The sequence below is a fragment of the Neofelis nebulosa genome, chromosome 8, assembly GCF_028018385.1.
Source record: "Neofelis nebulosa isolate mNeoNeb1 chromosome 8, mNeoNeb1.pri, whole genome shotgun sequence".
In the NCBI taxonomy this organism is placed as follows: domain Eukaryota; kingdom Metazoa; phylum Chordata; class Mammalia; order Carnivora; family Felidae; genus Neofelis; species Neofelis nebulosa.
In genome coordinates, this window is record NC_080789.1 from 83,079,005 (window position 1) to 83,097,456 (window position 18,452).

At 40.2% G+C, this 18,452-nt stretch overlaps 1 protein-coding gene across 2 annotated transcripts in view; it reads right to left on the minus strand.

Annotated features, from left to right (window-relative positions):
* SSPN (sarcospan) overlaps positions 1 to 10,910 on the minus strand; it is a 36,842-nt gene extending 25,932 nt beyond the window's left edge. The window contains exon 1 of one of the 2 annotated variants that reach the window (XM_058743299.1): positions 10,453 to 10,910. In XM_058743299.1, the coding sequence (XP_058599282.1) occupies positions 10,453 to 10,728 (276 nt within the window). In that variant the 5' untranslated portion in view covers positions 10,729 to 10,910. The remainder of the gene's footprint in view (positions 1 to 10,452) is intronic. The other variant, XM_058743298.1, reaches the window with a different exon arrangement.
* Positions 10,911 to 18,452: the final 7,542 nt, after the last annotated feature.

An 18,452-nucleotide genomic window follows, 5' to 3' on the forward strand; every position in this document is an offset into this window, starting at 1 on the left:
TGGCATATGGAAAGACCAAGGCAGCCTAAGAGGTGAAGCCTTTATTAGGAAGTATCTTTCTTATATAGGCTTTTGTTTCTGTTCTTACCCACCACCTAACTCACTTTCTTGGTTTATCAGAAATGAATTGCCAATATATTCAATATACACCTGCGTTTGCAAAACTAACCATTTTCAAAGAATGTAAGAGAAACAAAGTTTGTGTTCTAGCATCTCCCATTAATCAACAGGAGGGACAGAACTGCTACATATTTGTGGGAAAAGTTAACAACCTATACTTCATTTGTTTCACTCTGGGATTTTTCAAGTCCTCAGAAGGGAAAGGAATCTTATAAATGTGAATTTTGCCTACTCCTGTGGTATAGTTATAGGCTGGATTTTATTACTCAGCCATAATTAAGTAGGTTCTCAAATTAGGTCCCACTTTAGAAATGATTGCAGAAATAATTCTATATTGACATCTCTGGGTTCATATATCTGAAATAGTACAATAAATAAAAAGTTATGAAATGATACAGTATATAGAAATTATACAGTAAATCAATATAAATTCAATTATGTAACATTGTAACAAGAGTGTAAATGAGACCATTCTGTTCAACCTCCAAAAAATATTATCAAGTGGGTTTTCTAATTGAGAGCACGTTAAAAAAAAAAAAAAAACAGGCTATAATGTAACATTAAGTGATATATAGTAATATTATTTATCCTTTGTAAAGTGTTTTGTCCTTTTCAAAATGAAGAGGTCAGTGTCCCCAAGCAGCCTGCAGCCTCACTAGCATTTCTCCTGTTCCCTTCCATGGCAACATGGGTTAGCTAGACACTGAGCTTTTTGTGATGTGTGTGAGGACAGGCAGAAGGGGAGCGAGGCCTCAGGGAGGTCTCGAGGTGGAAAAATTTGTGACGCACTAGATTCGGCGACTGAATGAGAATTATTTATTGAGGGTTCTCTAACACAATAGTTACGGTCACCCTATGTTCATCTAAAAAAAAATCTATTTGGTCTCAGAGCCCTTAACTCAGATCAAAACGCTTTAATAGGCGTCCCGAACTACTTGTTCACGAAAAGACTATGAAGCAAAGCCAGCCTGCGTGGGTTTGATCCTTCTGTTCCAGAATCTGACTAGCTGACTGCAGGAGAGAAACGCATAAACTTAGTGAACGTGTAACCTGTAAAGTAAAATGGCTGGATTCTGCCATTCATCTATATGCAGTCCTGGAGAAAGTATTTTCCATCGATTACAATGTCTTCACCTTATGGAGACCCGATCTGCTTTTTCATTGCCTTAGACACTCCACCCTTTCCCTGAGAGAGGGATGGAAACTCCGGATTCTCCCTAAGTGAGCAGCTCGTTCTGCTCTCCAACAGAAATGATGAAGACTGAACTGCTATTTCCCTTATCTTGGAAAAGGCCTCCTTCCTTCATAGCGTTCCTGGCACAGCTAAATGTGAGATAAGATTGAGCCTGAGCCTAACGGCCTGATAGGTGTGCCACACCTGATACTTTAGAAAGAAGCTGGTGTTATTTTTTTTTTGCCCCTAGTAATACAGCCAAAATTCTCTCCCTAGTCAGGGTCTAGTTAGCACATTAGCAATCCCCCCTCTCTTCTTGTCACCTGTCATTATCTTCCGCACAAGAGAGAGGCCTTGATAATAACCTATCCTAAAGGGTTTTTTACTGGCTCGTTACAATGAATGCTGAATCAAACACTTTCAAAACAACAGTTGAGTGGGATGCCACTAAAACAGCATCCTTGATGTTTCTCGCAGCCTCTCCCAGCCAGGGCGGAGAGCTGCTCATTTCTGCAACAATAGAAGCAGGCCCCACCAGAACTTCAGCAGCATCTGAGAATGCTGTTTGTGAGCAAACACTTTGCTTTCCAGTGTCCAGTCACTTACTGGCTTTTTGCCGGCACCCAGGGAACACAGCGCTGGAACACGCCCATGGCTGTGAGGCAGGGGACGTGGCTCTAGCAAGGTTAGAATGGTGTCAACTTCAAATAGGCTCCGAGATCAAAGCTGAGATATTGCAGGGGGGCCCTGGAACAAGGACCGTGCCTTGTGTGTGCTCCTCATCTGGGCCTGGGATTGGACCAACTATTGAAAGGAGGCATACCGGACAGTTCGAGGTAGTCTACTCTCGTCTTTCCCTCTGGGATGGTTTGGGTTGTGCAGCACTTGATAAAGAAAAGCAGAGCCTAGTTTAGGATTTCTAAGCTAGACACATAGGATCCTATGAGAAGGTATGTCAAGGTATCCCCCCTGGGTGGGGTGGATCTACTAAGGAGACACAGGCTCCTAGACTGTTACATCAGGAGACCCAAGGTGGAAACATCTCCCTGGTTTTATTCTGACCTGTTCCACAGAACAAACACTGATAATCTGGTAATTTTCAGAACCATCGTCAAAAATGAAAACAACAGGGGCACCTGGGTGGCTCAGTTGATTGAGCGTCCAACTTGTCTCAGGTCATGCCGATCTCATGGATCATGGGTTCCAGCCCCATGTCAGGCTCTGTGCTGACAGCTCAGAGCCTGGAGCCTGCTTTGGATTCTGTGTCTCCCTCTCTCTCTGCCTCTCCCCAGCTCACACTCTGTCTCTGTCTCTGTCTCTTTCAAAAATAAATAAACATTTTTAAAACTTTTAAAAAAAGAAAAAAAAAATGAAAACAACAGCTGCATAGTATAAATACCTGAGAGGTGACTTCCCTTGGGTTCTAGAAACACTGAGCATGAGTTCACTGCCCATCAGAGGACAATGACCAATGCTCCGCCAACCACCCTCATTTCATTGCCTCTGAAGCCAAGGTGTCTTTTCACTAGATCCTGCTATCGAGTCACTCCTGGGACAGAAAAGTAAGGCAGAAATTTACCAAACAGTGATTCCTAAGCTTTAAAGAGCTGGTGGCAAATGAAATGCTTAAGCTACCCTGAGAATTGTAGGCACTGGCTGAATCTACTGCACTTGACTTCTACAGAAATTTGACAAAAGCAGCAATCTGTAAACGCAGAAAAAACAACCTCCTCCATATGTCTCACTCCTGGCATGCGCACAGAGCCACACCACCCTGTTGCACCACCACATAGCAGTTTACTGGCTCAGAATTCTCATCAGAAACATTCACACTTCTGTCTGTTCCAGTGGAAGTCATAGGGCCATTATGAATAAGCTGGCAAATGAGATTAAAAAACACTGAGGTGCTTGTATGAACTTTGATCCTTCACTGAAAGTGCTATCCGCTGAATTATGTCCTCCCCAAATTCCTATGTTTAAGCCCCAAGGGGACTGAATTTGGAGCTAGGGCTTTTAGGAAGTAATTAAGGTTACGTGAAGTCATAAGGGTGAGGTCCTAATCCAATAGGACTGGTGGTCTTATAAGAGGAAGAGAGAGAGAGAGAGAGAGAAAGATCTTTTTCTCTCTCCAGGCACAGGCACAGGCACAGAGGGAAGCTTATGGAAGCAGACAGTGAGAAAGCTGCCGTCTGCAAGCCAGGAAGAGAGACCTGAACAGAGGCTGCTGGAGCAGACTAAGACAGAAAGAACAATGTGTTTTGGTTATTGCCATACATGTAGGTATACACATATGAATGTTAAAATTAACCAGAGTGGGGGCGCCTGGGTGGCGCAGTCGGTTAAGCGTCCGACTTCAGCTCAGGTCACGACCTCGCGGTCCGCGAGTTCGAGCCCCGCGTCAGGCTCTGGGCTGATGGCTCGGAGCCTGGAGCCTGTTTCCGATTCTGTGTCTCCCTCTCTCTCTGCCCCTCCCCCGTTCATGCTCTGTCTCTCTCTGTCTCAGAAATAAATAAACGTTAAAATTAACCAGGGTGATCCAGTGAGCTGCATTGCTCAGGCATCCGCTACTCCTGCCAAGTTTTATCTCAATACACTGAGATGTGAGGTGGCATCCAAAACATCTGAAAGAGGATGTGCCTCTGAAATAGGCTTTTATATAGTTTGTGTTATAAACACTGTTACCAACATCCACTTTAAAAAAAAAAAAAAAGTTCACCTTGAGCTTATGAACTCATAGTAACAAACCTGGACTTAAATATTCACAGCGAGAAATAACTAGAGTTAAAATATGACATCATGAGGTTCCCTCCAGCTCTAGATTCTGATGGGCCCTTTTGATCAGCATTTCTCTAGTTTGCCAGGATCTAGGCCCTAAAAATGAACTGTAGTTTGCAACAAAATGATATCTAATTAAAGTTTAATGACTAGATTCCATTCCTTTCCTCCAGCAACACAGATATATGTATAGTGAGCTCTTCACAGAGCCTTTAATGTTGATGCTAACCCTTTAGGGTGAAACACTGGTAGGTGGACCCAGTTATAGAATACCCTTTGTAGAAATGCACAGACAAGGCTAAAGGCAAGAGAAAAACTAGAAAACATCCACTTACTCAGAACAAATTCAAAGTGGATTATCATACTGGCAAACTACAAAACTCTTGGACTAAATTGGGGAAACCTATGCCATTGCTTTCTGTGTATAAGGAAGACATCAGCATTCAGCCACGTCAATCCTAATTTGCCCTCATTTATTCTGCTTAAAGAAATGTGAAATAAGTCAAACGACCTCTTTTTCCTCTTTTTTTTAATCCTGTAGTTATTTTATAACACAGAATTAAACATCTCACAAATGCTAAGTTAGTGTATCCTGGATATTTCTGGAACCTAGGAGCCCAAAATGCAGGAATAACACATTCCTTATTATTACCTCATCGTTCTTCAAAGTGTTATCAATAAACTTAAATTGGTACTGTAAAACACAGCTATATATCATGCCTCAAACCATGGTTTAAAAAATGTGTTTTCACAAGTTTAAGCAGAAACTATGATAATGGGAAGTGTGGTATAGACAGAGTTCAATTCAACACTGAATGGGTACCCGTCTTGTGTCTAGGGATATGCTACGTAGGAGTCCCATGGACATGCGCCATACTTAAAGAGAATAAACTGCTTTATCTTTATTTGATTACCCCCCAAATCCTATGCACTAGTATTTCTGCCATAAAAAATAAAACCAAATGATGACTGATACCTCAAAAGTTTCCAGAGGTTAAATTTCTAAGTTGAATATATCCACACTACAGGATTTAAAAATATCAGGGCCGATCACTTCTCCTCCTTATTTTAAAAAGAGAAAGAAGATCCAGGGATAACTTCCTCATTAAATACACACCTCCTTGGCCTTCGCATGTGTGGCTTAGTATGAGGCTAGCTGCAGCCTTGAAAATATATTTCTCCTAATGATTCTGTCCAATCTTAACCTTCCTTATTCTTTATTCCAAGATCCTTTCAGGAAACAGGTCACCAAATTCTCAAATATTCCATTATTTTCATATACTTATTTAAATTAATTTCTTTTGCCAAATTAATTCAGTGGTATTCCATTTTTCATACTTACTAGGAGAACTTCACATACCTAGAAGATAATTTTCCTACCATTATTTATTATATACACTCAGTGGAAACAGAGTTAGGCCATGTAATTATCATTCCTCAGTTTCTAACAATCCTATGACAGTTGCTATAATAAAAATTATTTCCCAGTGGTGCCAGAGGTACAACATTAGATCTTGGAAGCATATCAAGTTCCAATGTGAAAAACAATGTATTATTATGTAATGTTTTCTTTTTTTTTTTTTAATTTTTTTTAATTTTCTTTTTTATTTTTTATTTAAAAAAAAATTTTTTTTAACGTTTATTTATTTTTGAGACAGAGAGAGACACAGCATGAACGGGGGAGGGGCAGAGAGAGAGGGAGACACAGAACCGGAAGCAGGCTCCAGGCTCTGAACCATCAGCCCAGAGCCCGATGCGGGGCTCGAACTCACAGACCGTGAGATCGTGACCTGAGCTGAAGTCGGTGTTTAACCGACTGAGCCACCCAGGCGCCCCTGTAATGTTTTCTTAAAAACATAATTTCAGATTAAATTTCTCAAATGTCAATATACTTAAATGGAAAACTGACACCATTTTTAGTTTCTTGATTTTTTTCAGGGTCTGTCCAAAATCCAAATGCCAAACCTTCCTCACCTTCAGTTTCTCCTATAACCATGATCAAATCATTTAGCCAAATCACCATGTCTCAGTTTTTCTACTTATAAATTATGGATAATATTATCTGTTCCTTACTTGCTATATGTCATATACCTACTTGTACATTTCAGGATCTATTCTGTTTTAAAATAAATAACCACCTAATTTTTCATTCCATTAAGCAAGGGTTAAAAATAGATTTTAAAAATCGGAATACACCTGCATTTTTGAATTCCTTAGAGTAAGTTAACATATGAAAACTGCTATTGAAATTCTTGACAGGACTTTTAATCATTCCAGATTCATACACTGAGCTTTATGAATGACATTAAAGAAAAGAAATATTCTTCCCTCCATTTTAAGCCCGTTCCTTAAACTTTCCAATGTGATTAATGTGGTATATATCTCAGGGTTTTTATTCTGAGTGTGGTATGGGTACAATGGAGAAGGTGTGAGGAAAGCTAAAAACCACAATAATGCAAATTCCCACTTTCTTTGGGAATATTCCCTACAAGGGCCAAGAGACTAACAAATACTATGCATCCCCATTGGGGATGAGAGGCAAGAGTTTGCTCTTAAATTGACTTCGGCGTAGAGATGCCAAAGCAAATAAATCACCATAAGTGAAATACTTTGAAAGGTAAATGGGCTTTAAAAATATTTGTGTAGGTTAAATTTTCTAATCGGAAGTATTCATTACTGTCAGATGTGATAAGGGCACATGTCCATCAGGATCTCTAGAGATCTCCTCCTGGTATATGATTTATTATTTTTAAACCAATGCCTAGCACAGCAGACACCTCCAACAAATGTTACTGAATGAAGAAAAATAAGCCAGAGTTCAAATATGTTACACTTGACTGAAGCCAAATTATGTTCATTTGAGTAAGAAGTTAAGTAAAGGCCTCAAAGTTCTTAGATCCCTTCAATGCATATGTGGTTTTTTTTCTTTTTTATCAATAAGGATTCTGGAATGATGAACACACCTGAATGCCTATTTGACCCAACTACTCAAGCCATTAGTAGAATAAAATGCAGAGCAAACTTTTATTTCCTAGGATTCCCTGCCTCTAGCCAAGTTCATCCTCAAAGACCCTGTTTCACTTTGTATTCTCATTGCGGTGTGACTTACAACCCTCCAACCATTTATAAAGAATTTTGAGAGAAGAATGGCACTTTTACAGGTTACATAGTCTCAATAGTGGCTCCATTCCATTTTTTTCCTTTACAAGAATCGTTTGTAACTGAAGTAAAAAGACTTCAGTCATCTCTCTGATGGAGGATGAGGAAAGTCACATTTATGGGTAGGTAAGAAATGACCTATTTGTTTTCCTAAAATTCCACTGGACATAAATCTCTGATCATAGATGGACAGACTTCAGTTTATAACCAGAAGTTCACTGAATATTCATCAAGTTACCCAGACATTGGTCAATGAGAAGTCACCTGAATGGATTCACTTACCTACCCAGATTCTACGATGAGAATGGCTGTCGCCAAATCCTAAAGTAATACGATAGTAACCTTTGTAAAATTAAGTAAGTACTATATGGTAAGAGGAGACGCAACCAGTATAAAGAGAAACAGAAGAGTGAAGCATTAAAGCTGTTGATGGGGTGGGTGTACAGTCTGGGTGCCCTGCTTGAATGCAGCCTAAATTATAGAAGTGGGTTTGACTTTGCCTCAGCCCCAGGGATTGACCTGTATTGCTTTGGTCTCGCAGATATCCTAAAGTGTGCAAATGTTTCAGTATTTCCTGGAGGATATCCCAGACCACAGTCACTCCATATCCCTAGGGAAAATGACCCTGAGGAGGTCTTTTTCCTCCAGGTTAATTGTTATAAACCTCCAGAGAGATCTAGAAAGTACTGACTAATCTAATACCATAAGATTGCTCACAGTAACTTGGCTATGAACAGAGAAATTTTGAGAATCAAATTGACATCTCCTTCAGGGTTCAACTGGTCTAGGAAATGTAGCAAGTCTAAAATAACTGTTCCACAAGACTGGAGATAAAATAGAGCCGCTTCTAATTTGAAAAGTGATTCCCACTACCAGTGATTGCTTCTCTGATTGCTAATAAAAAGAGCTAATTCACTCCTGAATGCTTACCACTAGCCAGCACTGCTCTAACTATTAGGACTTGTATTCATTTATTTAATTCTCACAACAACCCTAAGAGGTAGGAACTATTGTTACCATTCTGATTTCAATGAAGAAATGGAAGCCTAGAGAGATTAAATAACTTGCCCCAAGTTATTTAGAAAATAATGGCCAAGTTGGGGCTCAGTACCAGGAGCAGTGTTTACACTTTTGCCTCCCTGTCTTTTCCCTTCCCTGAAAGTCTGGACGAGTGCCCGTGACCAGCCACACACAGGGAGATGAGGCTCATAAGCACGGTGTCTGTGGGAGCCCGGGACTCTGGCCCAGCCGGGATGAGAGTTTCTCCTCGCCTAACTCCAGGAGACCCTCCTCAACTTGTCTCAGGGCATCTCCACTGACTGCTTTTTTCTCTATAGATTCTCTGTTGAAAGAAAGCCTAAGATTACAGGTATCATCAGGCCTACACACTACGAGCAAACTTCAAATGGATCCTAGATTATAAACCAGAAAACTGGAAAGAACAGAGACCTGGCCGTATACAATGTTCTTTGTATCACACCCAGGGAGCTTCCAAGGCAATTAGGAGCATGTGATGCTTCTAATAGGAGCCCATGAAACTTCAGAATTGCACGATTCGCATGGCCATGCCTTAAACATCGGGACGCTTTTTTCGCGTCTAATTTGGTTTTTTAGTGCTGAGCTTTTTAAAGTTGAAATAGAGAAAGGATAGAAAACACACTTAGAAATGACATCAAAACCACTGAATGAAGGAGCCTCATTCCTTCTTTCTTTTAATTCGCCTAGCCTTAAAGGACAGACTTTTTCCCCTGAGTTGGTTGACAGTCACTTAGGTGACTAAAATACCCAGTATATCTTAGTGAAAAGCTATTTTTAAAATTACTTGATTTAGAAAACTCCAATCATGATAATTTCATGGGAATTTGTAGTACACAAATTAGAAGTTTTAAATTACTCTGCAAGAATTTGTGAGTTCAAATAATCTTAATTAGGAAATACCTGCATCGATGCATATTTATTAGGTGTTTTTAACATCTGTCCCTGATACAAAATTATTTTGAGGGTAGTTTTATGAGTTCTAGTTCCTGTGGTCAGTAATAGCAGTCATGACGCAGTATGAAACTAGGAGCCAGAAGTATCCATTCTAGTGTCGCCTGGCTGTGCCACTTTTAATCTCTGGGCCTAGAGATTGTCACTTCGCTTCTCTTAGCCTGCTTCCTCCTGTCCAAAGAAGGGTAACAGTTCCCACCTCAAAGTGTTGTTTCACGGATGAAAGAAAAGACTGCACGTGAAAGAGATCTGAGTAAGCCTCAAAGCACTCTAACAATATTAAAATCACAAAATAAATGTGGCAGCGTGGCTCACTGAGGAAAATGCAGGTGTGGTCTGGTGCAAGAAGGAATCAACTTGGCTGATTTGCCAACTTGTGACTCCGGGTGAGTCTGCCCTCAGTTTTCTCATCTGAGAAATGAAATGATAGTAAGTGTCTCAGAAGGATGACGTGGGGATTAGAAATAAAGTACGGAAGGCCCCTTGCAGGACAGGCAACACTAGGTGCTCAGTAAATGGCACCCATTTCACATCAAAGAATCCATTTAATTAAGCCAAGTATGCTGTGCGTTCAGTCACAACAGCTGACCAGTGTTCTGCTTAGAACAGTACATCCATTAGCAGAGTCCCAAATATACTTCTGCGGCAGCCAGCCCCTGGGTTTATCCTATTTAGACTCCAGTAGAGTAAGGCTGTGCTTGCTGTATTCATAGATCCTGCCTTAAAACATTTCTTTATAAAACTTACTCATGAAATCTCAAATGTAAAAATATAAAAGTAATTAAATCAATACGACCCAACGTGGCAACCCCAAACGCAGGCTTTCTCCAAACCTGCTTTTACGAGATGAACTTACTTCGCTTTCTGTTACTTATCTAGAGACAAGGGTGGGGTCCGGGGGACCAGGATGAGGAAAAAGCCGAAGTGAATCTGCTGTTGTTATCGAGAATGTCCAACTTAACCAAAATAAGCAGCCTCTGACTCGCCTCGCCAGCTCCAGAACGTCAAAGGCAGGCCCGTCGGAGCAAGAAGCGGAAGAGGGGCACGAGTCTCACCGCGCCCAGCCTTGCCCCCAGGCACACCAAGTGTGGCAGGCACCAGTCACCAAGCAGAGCGCGAGTTAGAGGAGTGGAGCTGGGGAAGGGCGCATGCAGTTGGGTTAGTCTGGACTCGACCATGCTGCTGTGCATTCCTGTTTGGCAAACGCGCTTAGGCAAAACAGACTTGATGCTTACAATGATCCCAGCCCAAAATGGAGTGTCTCTGACTAGCAGGGAGGAGCTGATGCTCGCCATGAGAAAGCCCAGCACGGTCACGGCGATGCCCAGGGCCAGCTGCAGCAGCGCGAGCAGCAGCGGGAACCGGCAGCCGCAGCACGTCCGGGCCTCCTCCTCCCCGCACTCCTTGGGGGCCCTTTTGCCCGTCTTCGGCCCCATGTCGTCGGGTCCGGCGGCGTCCGCGGCCGGCCCCCCCTGCCTGCGCTGGCCGCGGGGCTGCTTGTCCTTGCCCATGGCCGCTGCGTGGGTGGGTGGGTGCGTGTGCAGCGCGCTGGGCCCCGGAGCGCGGCGCTGGGCGGGCTGAGCCTGCCCTGGTATTCGAATTACGGAGGCTGAACAAATATGGAAAACATTTGGAGCCGACTCGCCGAGCCTCCAAAGGCCACCGGGAGCCCCGCCGCAGAGGGGGAGTCAAGGGGGGTCGCCAACTGCCAACGCGCCGGGACGCAGCGCCTGCTGGGCCCGCGAGCAGGGTTTGTCAATCGCTCTCGGCCTTGTAAACCCTGTGCACTTTAGACAGGCTGTGTGTGTGTGTGTGTGTGTGTGTGTGTGTGTCTGTGGTGTGACTGTTTTCCTCACTCAAAACCCCAGGATTTTTTTTTTTTTTTGGTTTTGTTTTTATTTTCTGAGAGGTGCAATGCAAGGTGATGAATGTTTAATCATTTGAGTTTAATTAATAGGCAGTTTAATCCAAACTAGGCATTGCTAGGCTCCAAGCTGTGAAGTCATTTCCAGAAGTTAAATTGTTCTTATTTTCCAACAAAGAAATAGGCTCTTCTCTTTCTTTGTAAGTTCTGCAATCTGGCTGACAAAGGCACTTTTCCTGTTGAAGTAGGTGCTTTTAAAAGCACTGTTTATGGAGATGCTGGACTAATACACTCTCCCGAATGCATTTGGTTTTAAAACTTCTTTCAGTCATCTATATGGACTTCCCAATCAGTCTTCACTAATTTCCACATCAGTGGCTAGGGAGCTTGGTCAGGGACAGTTCAACTCCGTCTCCATTTGGGGTATTTTTAAAAAATATTTTATTTATTACTGAGACACAGAGCATGAGCAGGGGAGGGGTAGAGAGAGGGGGAGACACAGAATCAGAAGCAGGCTCCAGGCTCTGAGCTGTCAGCACAGAGCCCAATGCGGGGCTTGAACTCTCCCACCATGAGATCATGACCTGAGTGGAAGTCGGTAGCTTAACCAACTGAGCCACCCAGGCGCCTTCCATTTGGGGTATTTTTAAAGCATCTACCCTGTGCTACAACATAAGAATGTTCAAGATAGATTCAGTCCCAGCCCAAAGTCACAGAACAAATCAATAAAACAGATGATTCTTATTCCTGCATATCTCTACTCAGTAGCACTTAGAGAAAATTTCAGTGAAACCGCTAAGAAATGCTCCCACCACTTTGGAGTATTTATATCTACTTTGGGATGGTCATCATAACATTCGGAAAGCTGTATTAAAAAAAAATAAATGATGTTGGTATGCTGCTAGGATAAAGCCTACTCCTAGATTGCTCCCTATCAGCTAATCTAAAGAAAGTCTAACTCCCCGCTTTGTTTTCTTAGAATTATAAACTAATCATCATCAACTCTCCTTGTAAACTGTCAAGTCCCAAAAAAGGCACCTTTGAAGTATAAAATATATTCATACTTATTTTATAAACTTCAGTGCTTTCTTATTACCTTCCTTCTGGATCAGTGAGAAAAATATGATCCAAGGAATAAAGGCAGTAGCCCCCAAAGCAGAATCTACACCACACAGCCCAGAAGCAGTAGAAACAGTGCTCTCTCACAAGAGGAACTCAGGGGCTGAGGCAAGGTCATTGTCAACTTTGGGACGTCTACACGGCTAGCATCTCTAGTGAGAACAGACCAAAAAAAAAGGTGGTGTTACACCAAGGTACCTGAGAACAACCCAAATGACAAAACTGTACATGGTTTTTCTACATAAACATGGTAAATGTTTTTTAAGAAGCTAATTGATTACACAGAATTAATTATTTGTTGTTATGAATAATATAGATACCAATTACTCAGTACCTGCTCTATGTCAAGTACATGGCAGGTGCTTTACATACTTGCCAGTTACGCCTCACAACCACCTTATAATTATAGTTTCCCCTTTAAATATGAAAAAATGAATATCAAAATTATCAAGTAACCAGATTATTAAGCCACTCACCTAGTTAGTTAGGGATGGAGGTGAGGGGAGCCAAATGGTAACTCTTGTGGATTACTTATTTTATTATTTCCTACAGGCAAACAAGTGGACTGTGTAAATCATTTGTGATGTTTTAAAAAAAAAATTTAATGTTTATTTTTGAGAGAGAGAGAGACAGAGCACAAGTGGGGGAAGGGCACAGAGAGGGAGACACAGAATACGAAGCAAGTTCCAGGCTCTGAGCTGTCAGCACAGAGCCTGATGCGGGGCTCAAACTCACAAACTGTGACATCATGACCTGACCAAAGTCAGATGCTTAACCGACAACCACCCAGGTGTCCCTCATTTGTGTTTTTAAACAGTTTAATGGTCATAAGTAGTATTTTATACATCATGGAATTAGCTGTTAGCATTGAACCTAAGGCTATTTGAGTACTTTACAAAAATATCTTGATTCACCACCATGATATATACAATAGTCAATGGAAACTGTTATTTCTATTATTAACTTGTGACTAGACACAGGCTCTATTTGCTGACCATATGGCTATGCTGTCTTAGAAATAAAATCTTCTTCAAAACTTTAAATTAGATGTAAGTTAGAATAGTTAAAATAATAGGATATTCCTGTAGGTTTGTCTTACAAGTTTCAGAACCAGTGTGGCTTACATTCATAAGCCAGTTGTACATAAATTCTTATAATAACGGCTTCCTTTTAATCGCTTCGCAGAGACAAGTTACAAATGAAACCAGCAGCAGTGAATAATAGCCTAGATGAATTGTAATCCTTCTAGTCTGATTACAACCACTGACTTCAATTTCCATCTTCCAGTGAAGGAAACAGCGATACAGGGAACCATACGCCTGCTCAAACCCCCAACTGTTTGGTTGAATCTGTGTTTGAGGAGGCCTGGTCTATAACCATGAGATGATGGTGGTGAGAATGGCATTTTGACTTACCCATATGGGGAAGTAGAAGCAAAGAAGAGGGTGAGAAAAGTGGTCAAAAGGTTAGTGATAAAGAATAATCAAGGCTACAATGGAATCAGAGGGTCGTTAAGAATGCGACAAGGAAAATTCTTCCTTTATTTGACATGTCCTTTCCACTGAGAAAAATCACCATTTCCAGCTCATCACATCGTTTAACAGAAATGAACAGGGTGTTTTTAGTATTCATAAATTTGAATGTCTCTGTTTTATAGGTTAAGCAATAACCTTTTCAGATATTTATATTACTGGGAAGAAAGGCAAAGTAGAAACAAAGTGTCTTCAGATACTCTCCTGGCTGCTCTTAGAACTCAAAACTAACAGAGTGTAAAGTAGAAATTGCAGGACAGAAGTTGATACACGTTATTTTGATCCTCTGGGGAAAGTAACAAAATTAAGCTTAGTATCTTTGCTGTGTCCCCAATTCCACATTATTGTGAAGTATTTATGCCTCAGAAGTTCAGAAGTGGGAAGATGATAACTCTTTTTGTAACTAGTATCATTAACAAAATGTCCTTAGGAAATCCAACTAGAAATATCTTTTTTTTTTAAGTTTATTTATTTTGAGGGAGAGAGAGAGCACATGCACACACAAGCAGGGGAGAGGCAGAGAGAAGGAGAGAGAGAATCCCAAGCAGGTACTGCACCATCCTGCAGAGCCTGATGCGGGGTTCAAAGTTGCAAACCGTGAGATCATGACCTGAGCTGAGATCAAGAGGAGGACACTTAACCAACTGCATCACCCAGGTGCCCCTAGAAAAAATCTTTAAACCAAAGTATTTCTGAACACATGAGATGAGATTTACCAAGAACAAAAGAGATTTCATAGAAAAATTATTACAGTTCCAAGGTCTGCATTGAGTGTCTTTAATGTGTAGTTAAATATATCAAAGAATTCACTTAGATTTTTAAAGTTTATTTATTTATTTTGAGAGAGAGAGAGAAAGCACATACACCAGCACATGAGTGGGGGAGGGGCAGAGAGAGGGAGAGACAGAATCCCAAACAGACTCTGTACTGTTGTTGCAGAGCCCAATTCCAGGCTTGAACCCACAAACCCTGAGATCATGACCTGAGCCAAGATCAAGAGTCAGATGCTTTACCGACTGAGCCACACAGGCACCCCTTTATTTCTTTTTTTTTTTAAGTTTCTATTAGATTTGATTTAAAAAAGTATCAAATACTCCCCAGAGAGCAACTGAAAACTCATGTATGATATGCAGTACCATTGGCCCCTACATAAAATGACTACAGGTATTGCTGATATGTATGTGTGTGCATGTGTATTTGTTATGTGTACAAGAAATTTTAAAAACTCCCATTTTTTTCTATTCTCTTTTTTTCTATGTCATTAATTTTCAGTATATCTTTTGGTTCTTTTTTTTTTTTTTTTTTTTTTTTTTCAAAAAATTGACCCATCTGTGATTTTTTTCATTGCAGTTTATATTTTCAGGTTAAGTGTTATATGGGCAGTATACTCTTTATGGTCAACAGAAGACTTCTAACTTTCTCATTCTATAGAGAGTCTGGAGAGATGATAACTATCATTTTCTAATGCATTCCACCTCTTTGATGTTATTTATAATGATATCAAATTTTTCTACATATAATTTTGTCCATGTAATTCTGATGTTGTCACTGCCTATGGTCAAGAAGAAATAACTAAGTGTATTTTACATAAGAGTACAGGGAGAATGGTTGTGGTGCATTCATACAATGGACTACCACTTGACAATAAGAAGGAATGAACTATTCACTGTATGTTAATTATACTTCAATTAAACTCTTTTTAAAAAAGAGGGAATGAACTACTATGTAAGCACTGACCTGAATGAATTTCACTAGGAGTGCACTGAAAGAAAGAAACCAGATACAAAATAATATGCCCTGCATAATTCTATTTGTATAAAAAAATTGTAAAGGCAAAACTAATCTTTGATTATTGAATTTAAAAAAGGATTATGGAGTTGGCAACAAAATATCCTCTAGGCCTATCCATGTTGTCACAAATGGCAAGATTTCATTCTCTTTTTTTGGCTGAGTAATATACCCTTATAATGTAATATATATACCACATCTTCTTTATCCATTCACCTAACCATGGACATTTAGGTTGCTCTCATATCTTAGTTATTGTAAACAATGCTGCAATAAAGAGGAGTGCATGTATCTTTTTGAATTAGTGTTTTTGTTTTCTTTGGGTAAATACCCAGTAGTGAAATTACTGGATTATATGGTATTTCTATCTTTAATTTTTTGAGAAACCATACTGTTTTCCACAGTGGCTGCACCAACTTACATTCCCACCAACAGTGCACAAGGATGCCTTTTTCTCCACATCCTTGCCAACACTTGTTATTTATTGTCTTTTTGATAATAGCCATCCTAACAGGTGTTAAAGTGATATCTCCCGGTGGTTTCGATTTGCATTCCCCTGATGATTAGTGATGTTGAGCATCTTTTCATGGTTCTATTTGCCATCTCTGTGTGTCTTCTTTGGGAAGATGTCTATTCAGATCATCTGCCCATTTTTAAATCAGATTTTTTTTAGTATTTAGAGTAGTATAACTTCCCTATATATTTTGGATATTAGACAGTTGGAGTTTTTAAAATTCAAATTCTCTTATCAAACTCTCTTAATTTCTCTCCTGCCTTTCTGGCTCCTCTGTATTAATTATTTATTGCTGCATAATAAATCACCCCAAAACTTAGTGGTTTGAAACAACAATAATTATTTATTATTTCATAGTTTCTGTTGGTCTAATATTAAAATAAGGAACAGCAGGGATGGTTTGTTTCCTCATGTTATCTGGGGTCTCAGTTGGAAGCCTTGAAGACTGGGGTCTGGGATCATCTGAAGTTTTGACGGAAGCAGAAGGTTCTGGTTTCAATGTGGCTCACTCCTCCAGCTGCCAAGTTTGTTCCTCCCCCTGTGGCCTCTCCACTCACTGGCCTCTCCACAGGGCTGTTTGAATATCCTCACAACATGGTGACTGGCTTCAACCAGAACAAGAGATTCAGAAACTGAAGGAACAAGGTAAAAGCTACCCTTTTCATGACCCAGCAACAAAAGTCACATAGTAACTCTTGAGTTACATTCTTTAGGAGAGATTTACTAAGTCCAGCCCACACTCAAGGGGAGAGGAATTAAGAGCCTTCTATTAAAAGGAAGAGTATCAAAGTATCAAATAGTATCAAAGACATATTTTAAAACCACCACACTCACCTTCTCAAGTTTCTTCATGGACTGTATTTCTTTTGCTGAACTCCTAAATGTTGGTATTCTGTCTCCTTACACTATACATTCTATGGGTCCACTGAAGATTCCCAAATGTAAGGAGCCCAGACTTCTGTGCTTAGTTCTAGGTCTGCAAATGTAAATACCTACTCACATCTCCATTTGAGTGTCCCAAAGGTACCCCAAACTCATTCCCTCCTTGAACTCTATAAAGAATCAAGCAAGGTAAACATAAAATGTACAGACTCTAGTGGCAAGATGGCCATTGATTGCCTTTGCCAAGAGCAGCCCCATATAGAAGTTTCAAGATTTTAGTGAGTGGGAAAGGACAAAGGGGAAACGCATGTAGAAATAAATCTACAGAAAAGCTTAGCTGTGAAGGGAAGGAAAAAGAAAAAGCTGTAGCTAAAGGGAAAATATAAAGTTGAAGAAAAGTTTGCCTCATTTTTTTTTTTTTTTTTTTTTAGTTAATTGATCAGATAACTTCCTTGAGGCAAGAGACTTAGTCAGATGGAAATTCCCTTCATAGGCTGAGATACGAGGAAAGAATGTAGAACTGAAGGGAATGCAGTTAAATTTGCAGGGATGGAAAGAAGGCATTTCAGAGAATTCATGTCTTCTGGCCTCTTCCAGGATACATATACAATGAATGTGATATCAAATATTCTTCTTCTAAATGATGCAGATTTTAGATAGAGAGCCATTCTACTTCCACATCCTATCTCACAGCATATTTTATCACTATATCTCATTATAAATACATTTCATAAAACTACATCATTTTCTGAAAATTTTCTCTAAAAGAATAAAAACATAATTTTCTGTAAAATTACAAAAAATAATAATAATGTCTGAAATGTGTATCTGTATCTTTATGGGTTACAAAGTTCTGTCACATATTATCTCTAAATCTCATCAAAATCCGGTGAAGTCAGAATTTCTTCAGAGTGGTTAAATGATTTGCTCAAGGCTATATTTTTTCCTTCTTACTCTAAGACCGGCGTTCTTTCGATATATTTTAGCTATATGAATTGGATTTTGTTAGATTTGTTGATACGCATTTAATGTACAGCTTGATGAGTTTTATTGCATAAAGAAATTGAATTAGTACATTGATGTTAACATACATGTTAAACATATGTGTTAAGGGCTATGCTCCCAATTCCAATGTGTAGGTTTTTCCCCATACCACCGAGCAGTTCTCCAACACCAGCTGGGTATGCTACATTTCAATCCAATTCTGACTGTGTTTACCCAGAGACAGCATTGATTGATTCCAGAGGTTAAGGGCTCAGCCCCACTAAGACTAAGACTGGCCCAACTTCAGATGCTGTTACCTGTGCTTCTAACTTACTGGCTATGAACAGAGGATTCTGTGATCCTCCCCTTGGATTTGATTAATTGGCCAGAGTGGCTACAGAACTCAGGAAACTACTTTATTCACTAGATTACTGGTTTACTACAAATGATATGAAAGGATACTAGTCAACAGCCAGGTGAAGTGATCCACAGGGCAAGGTCCATAGCAAAGGAGCTTCTGTCCTCACAGAGTCTGGGGCCTGGCTCGGTGGC